At 44.1% G+C, this 6978-nt stretch overlaps 1 protein-coding gene across 8 annotated transcripts in view; it reads right to left on the minus strand.

Annotated features, from left to right (window-relative positions):
• The window catches only part of LOC147337090 (protein NLRC3-like), a 290822-nt gene that overhangs the window by 262427 nt on the left and 21417 nt on the right, over positions 1-6978 (minus strand). For 7 of the 8 annotated variants that reach the window (XM_086285774.1, XM_086285768.1, XM_086285771.1 and 4 more), the window contains 2 exons: positions 6853-6899; positions 5955-6704 (listed from right to left, as the gene is read on the minus strand). The exons of the other annotated variant lie outside the window; for it this stretch is intronic. In XM_086285774.1, coding sequence (XP_086141900.1) covers positions 6166-6704; positions 6853-6899 — 586 coding nt within the window. In that variant the 3' untranslated portion in view covers positions 5955-6165. Of the gene's footprint in view, positions 1-5954; positions 6705-6852; positions 6900-6978 lie in introns of those variants that run through there. 8 annotated transcript variants of the gene reach the window in all.

Below are 6978 nucleotides of genomic sequence, written 5' to 3' on the forward strand. Positions count from 1 at the left end.
TGGAGGGGTTTGTTTGTCCATAGAGATGCTTCCTTTTGTTTGTTTTAAGGTTTAAATGGATTTGTTGAATGTGTTTCTTTTCATCAATACTGCCATTTAGTTGTGTAAATGTGCATGTTAGAAGGGTGAAGAGGTTTTGTGTTTAGAAATGTATAGAAACCAATCATTTACTGACAGCATGTCTGATGGAAATAAGTGCAGATTATGTATGAAGTCTAACTGCACACAGTAACTGTGTTACAATAAGGACTTAACAGCGCCCTCTGCTGGAGTGTTTCAGTACTGCGTTAACTAGAATACACCACCTCCTCCTCACACCACCTGCTACAGCTCTACTCTTCTATGACTACAGTCATCCACAGCACTGATGTGAGGTCACATGGTTCATATGTAAGGAGCACAGCTGACCCCAGGTCAGTTTAATGACTGTGAGCAGCAGCTGTGTTATTGTCACTGTGACAGGGAGACACTCTCAGACACAGCGCTCATGTCAGCTTGTTCTCATGCAGGAGGATCAGGAGCTCCATGTTTGTCTTTCTGTTTGAATCATGATGTGTTTGTGCCATCAGAGTCTGTCATGAGTACTCAGGGTTTCACAGCAGCTCTTCTGGATGCTGACGAGGACTCCAACCTCATGTTTCACCTCTCTGAGCTTCTGATGTCTGTGAACACTCGTGTTTCTTCTCTGGGCTCATCTGGACAAAAACACCTTTCTGTGTTTGGCTGCAGCCTCATTCTGACTGACAGGAAGTGTGTTATCCATGAGCTGCACTTCTGTGAGGAAGTTTCCTGCTGTGTTTCCTGTCTGTGGACAAACACGAGTGTTCCAGCTGAGGACTTGCTTCCTTCCACCTGTCCATACAGGACATCACGCTGTCTGCAGCTCTGTAAATGCAGCTCCAGGTCCTTCCACGTGCTGCTCTGTATTTGTGCAGTTTGTAGTGTGTCCTGGGAAACGTAGCACACATGGTGTTCTTCTGCTGTTTCCTCCTTTCACTGAGTGTGAAACACTGACGCTGTGCTGTTGTTCACAGAGGGGAGCTGATTCTAGCTGCAGCTGGACTCTGTCATCTAACTGAATGTGTTGGTGCTGATCACGGGGCTCTGAGGGGGGAGCAGCAGGAGGACTCTGGATGCTGACGTCAGTGTATCTGTGGAAGCTCCCACAGCGTGTCTGTCATTCAATATTGTGCTGTATATTGTATCTATGCAAAGATGAACAGACTGTGTGTTCACTGGTCTCTGTGCTGCAGCTCTGATGTCATCATCACTCCCTCCTCCACCCTCAGCAGTCCCAGCATGCTGCTGTGGTGCACCCCACCCTCACTCTACACCTGAGCCACAGACCACACCCTCCACCTCAATATACACCACAGTTTTCTCTGCTGTGGAAATGAGATCAGGAGGAAATCATCATTATTATTATTTAATAAACGCTCACATTAATGTGGGCTTATTTGTTTCATATTAGAAACATTAGTTGAGTGTTTTTAGTATAAAATGGTCAAAGTCCCTCTTTTTGCTCCTCTCCTCACCTGTGGATGGGCGGTGCTGTTACCGTGGTGACAGCTTGGATGTGTTTCAGTCCTGCCTGGTTATCACTGCAGGAATCTTTCACATTTATTACAGGTAATAACTCTGATTTTTCTGTGTATTATGAACCAAATGTATCCTGATACACACAGAGATGGATGAGCAGAGGTCACATGATGAAAGAATAAACATGGAGTCTTTGATTTATTTAGATATTTATTGATGAATGCAAACAAACCTGACACTGAACCATCGTCCAGCAGAACAAACCTGATCACATGACCTGCTGACCCAAACAGTGCAAAGCTCCATGGCAACAACAACAAACAGCCTCACATATGTTAACAGAGGCTGTCTTACAGTCTTTACAGTCTTTCTCCTGTTTGGACACAGATCTCTGCACATCTTCATCACAGTTACTCACAGACGTGCAGAGTGTGTGGATATCAAAGCTAAGTTTCCACCATGTTTGTAGTCTGTACTGGGACTCATGGAGCATCTCTCTATGAGCACTCAGTGCTTTAAACAGTGAGTCCCAGTTTAACCAGCAGCCTTCACACCACACATCACACAGACATGGAAACTTCAAACCTCAGACTGAAGACACCATCAGAAATAAACAGATTGTGATGAAGATGAAGAACTGGACCAGTTTGCTGTGGTTTCTTCTGTTCCTGTCAGAAATAAGAGTCTGGCAGCACTTTGCTCTCCTTCCACATGTTTAAGGAGGAAGTGAAGAAGAGCGAGTGAGTCGTCTTCCTCTGTGGGCCCAACATCAGGCAGCAGCCACGTATTTTTAAAAACCCAGCACACTGCTTCAGAAACACTGAGTCCAGGTGACCAGAGTCATGTGATCAGTGAGGTCTTCACTCAGGACGTCACAGCTTCAGGACCTGATTCAGAGGTTTATAAGGACGTGGATCATTGGTGCTGATGTTGTGTGAGAGCTGGTGAACCATGGGGAACATAAATAACAACCAGGCCATCAGCAGTTCTACCCCCAGCTCTAACACCTACATAACACACTATACATATAGTTATTGTTAAGGTTCAAATATTGAGGAAGGAGAGTACAAACAACCAGGTCCAGAAGAGCTTGGTCAAACAATTGATTTTAATGAACACAGGCGTGGGGGGACCAGCGCCGTACGCAGACAGCGCTGATCTCCGACTAATCAAAGCATAAACAGATATTTTATACCATCGGGGTTTGAATTTAATGACGCCCCTTCAACGTCACACAGATACATACATACATACGTCAAATCAAAACCACAATGACTTTTAACACAGTTTGAAAAGAACATTATCTCTATCTTCATGGCAGATGTTTCCTGTCAACCTTTTGACTTCCGCTTCTCCAAAACCACAGACCATGCTCTGCAGTAAGATACCACTTCTGCACGCCCGCAGTTGCAAGCAAACATGATTAACCTCTCACCTATAACTGAATGTATCTACTATGTGTGTGTGTGTCACGACCTCACTTGGCACTCTGTGTCACCTCTCACCTACTAACGCTCGCAGTCAAACAGAGGCCACTCTCACATGTGTCAGCAGTTTACTAAAACTATATATGTAGTATATTGAATAAATGTTTTAATCAAGAACCTCTACTAGAAGCTTAATAAAAGAATATAAAAGTATAAAAGATAATAATGAACAACCTGGTTATTCAAATAGCATCATCCAAACAGCTCCTCAGAATAAGCTGCACTTACACTCTGCTTTTAGTTTCACTTTTGCAAAAGCACGCTCTGCAAACCTGCAGTTTCCTGTCAAGACTTTGCACAGAGTGTCCTCAGAATCAACAGAATCAGCCCATACACACTTAAGATTATAACAAGCATTCAAAAGCATTTAAGATCATAGATTCAACTCAACAGTTTAAAGTGGTTATAACTGCACCTGTAGTAAAGGCTAATTGGGTACCAAAATGTTTAAACATCTGAATGCAATATCAATGCTGTAGATTATATTATTAATGCAATGGTAATGATGATGATTATTAACAGTAGCAACAAAATAATTTCCCTGATCTCCACATTATATAGGTTATAGTATGTTATATATAAACGTAGCTGAAGCAGTTTCATTTGTAGCTTCACGCTGCACTTCACATGTTTGTCCACCAGATGGCAGCACAGAGGCCTGTGTTGGAAAGCTTTGAGTAATGAAGCGTTTTCAATCCAAGCTTCAGAAAGCTTCATGTGGTCATCAAGGAAGCAACCAGGAAATATCTGCTGTGTGTAAAAACAGCAACACAAGAATCCAGGATGAAGACAAGAAACTCAAAGCTCACAAAACAGGTGGAGCTAATTTTGTGACGTGTTTCTGTAAAAACACCACAGAAGTGAATCATCAAAGTTTCCATGTGAGCTGATGATGCTGCTGCAGAGTTTCTGTGAACCTCCTGTGACCCCGCCTCCTCATACAGAGACATCTGATTGCTCTTCAAACTGCATCACGTGGACACATGTGATTGTGTGTTGTAGTATTGATCCCAATGCTGGTATCAGTCCTGGATCAATAACACTGGATGGATGCGTTCAGCATGGAGCCCTGAGCTGTGTTACAGACAAACATGGAAACTGACAGGTCTGTGTCATTCACAGTCTGTAACACTTCTAAACAACAGAGGCTGACCCAAGTGCCTCAGAGCCAGGCACGCTCACATCACAGCTCTCTGAATAAGCCAGTTTCAAAATAAGAGCTGAAAGCTGTGTTTGCTTGTGTTAGCTTATTATTGTGGAGACTAACATTCAGTGATCATGTGTTCAGACTCATAATGATTACTCTCAGAAATCCTGATCTTTGTATTTACTGTGTGTTGGATCAATAACTGAGATTCATGGTATCACACAGCTGTGCTGCTGCTGATGTCAGCACATCTGGAACAATACGAGGTATCTGCTACCAGACTGAGCAGGACGTGAGACCTGTGGACTGTTTAAAGCTGTCCCTCCACAGCTCACTCAGACCTGATCCACACCTCAGTGATATTCTCTGACTTCCTCAGTAGAGACAGAAACCATTCAGATCTGGGACCATCAGCTGACTGATGATGTCACACAGACTGTGTTTTTCAGGAACAGTGATTCTGATGTGAGCCTGCTAGCTGACAGCAGACCTGATGAAAGCACATGTTCACATCTGTGAGGACAGACTGGACTCTTTGACTGCACCTTGGTTCTCCTCAGAGGTCTGTACAGGAGCATGTCCACCCCACTGAAGATCTCAGTCACTGTGAAACATAGAAAGCTGCTTGTGTGGCCTCTGCCTCACATGTAGATACAGCTACAGGTTTCTCTGTCAGTCAGACTGAAACAGTGTCCTGATGCTGCATCATTCAGCTCTGTGCCCCAGTCAGCATCACTGGGAGCTACCAGTGTTTCTGCCCTTTTCCTGTAACACTACACTCAGCACAGGCTCAGCTGGTATCCAGTGTTGGACTTTGGCTTCAGCTGCTGTGATAGATCCTCTAACATAGATCAGCTCTGCTACATGTTGTTAGATAAGTGCAGCTGCTGTCATGTCCTGATGTTTCTCTGGCTCAGCAGCTTCTCCATCAGAGGTTCACATGGAGCTGATCCAGTATCTCCAGTAACTGTGTTCTGTGCCTCACTGGTTCATCCTTCTGTCTGTGTGACGTCAGTCAGATGTTGAAGTTAAACTCTGTAATCTTCACTGTGTCACAGAGTTCAGTGAGTCCCGTTATTCACAGTATCAATCAGATCATCAGAGAACAGCTGATCAGCAATCAGTGGTGCCAACAGCGCCTCCTGTGGTGAGAGGATGCAATAATGCAATGTAGCATTTTTCCACTCAACACTTGCAGTCATGGAAACTGTCTGTTGGATCTGTGTGACGTTGCTTTCTTGGTTAGAGTTCCTCACAAATGTCCAGATGATTCTTCTAATGAGGCGTCGACCATGTTTGCAGCTCTTTGGAAGAAAACGTCGCCCTTTGCCATCCTTACTTTTCTTTGACTTCTTCAAATGCAGCTGAACTCCAGCTGGTATTTTCTTGGACTTTGCAGCTGTTTCTGGTCATCAGTTCATTCCTGCAAACCTCTGAAGCTGAACAACAATGATGCTGCATTGCTGGCTGATCCCAAAAGGTTGATTCTGTTCATCTGGACCTTTTCAGAAACGTTTGCTCACTGATCAGGTGACTTCTTCAGTCTCAGCTGACTGCAGCTTTACAAGCTTACAAACAGCACATTTGCACAATGACTGAAAGCAGCAGCACCTGATATATATGATACTAATATAATACATATACATATATAATCCATACTAATGATGAAGGAACTGAGCTCACAGTCCATTGTTCATTCAGTGAACTACTCAGTTTATTTTGGGCCTCAGAAATGCTCACTCTGTTTGTACATCACTGTCAGCAATAGACTCATTCTGCTGTGTGGACAGGAACACATGTGACATCACTTCCTGTTTGTTTGTGACTGAAGAAGTTTACAAGGAATCATTTAGAAGAGTTTCAAACATCAACTGATTGAATCCATGAATCTGAAAACGTGTTTGTGAGTGAAAGAGACAGACATGTACAGACTGAACTATCTGTTCAACAGTCAGAGTGTTTCTGTAACAGGAGACACTCTTTACACTCCACTCAGCACAGGGACACTGAGGAACCAGGAAACCAGAACCAAAACCCAGGATAAAGAGTTTGAGTGAATGTGGTGTTGAAGGTGTGGAGGTGGATCAGAGTGTCAGAGGAGACTCTGTAGAAGGACAGAGTGCCAGCAGGACAGTCCACATACACTGCTGCTCTGTTAGAGACAGAGGAGGAGGAGGAGGAGGAGGAGATGGATGTTTCTCTGTTATTGTGCCTGACATAATCAGGACCATCATCAGAGCAGAACAGACTCCAGGACTGATCATTGCGTCCAAACACACAGTCAGCACTGTCTCCTTTCCTTCTGATGCTTCTGTAACTCACTGATATATAAACGCCTCCTCTCCACTCGACCTCCCAGTAACAGCGACCAGTCAGACCATTTCTACACAGCAGCTGATAAAAAACATCAAATCTGTCTGGATGATCAGGATATGACTGAACCTCCTCCACACGTGTCACCTTCCTGTTGTTGTCAGACAGTTGGAGCTTTGTGTTCACTGTGTTTGTGTCGATTGTGAGTTGACAGGAATCTGATGGAGAGAACAAACACAATCCAGCTGCAGTTATTGATCCATCATCTGTTCATTGATTGACACTTTGATGATGACTCCTGACATGATGAAGATGGTTGAATGTGTGCTGCTTTGTTTTCATGAATCCCATTAAAAACACACTTACACTTCCTCAGACCTGGTCTCAACCATCGGACTCCAGCAGGCTCCACCCTGAAAGGAGGAGGGGGGTCAGAGCAGCACAGTCAGCATGCACACATGGACATTACATGGCTCTCACACACACACTGTT

The sequence above is a fragment of the Aulonocara sp. 'chitande type north' Nkhata Bay genome, linkage group LG3 (genome assembly GCF_057382095.1).
Source record: "Aulonocara sp. 'chitande type north' Nkhata Bay isolate Kocher_YH1m ecotype deep benthic linkage group LG3, A_spYH_male_GT1.1, whole genome shotgun sequence".
In the NCBI taxonomy this organism is placed as follows: domain Eukaryota; kingdom Metazoa; phylum Chordata; class Actinopteri; order Cichliformes; family Cichlidae; genus Aulonocara; species Aulonocara sp. 'chitande type north' Nkhata Bay.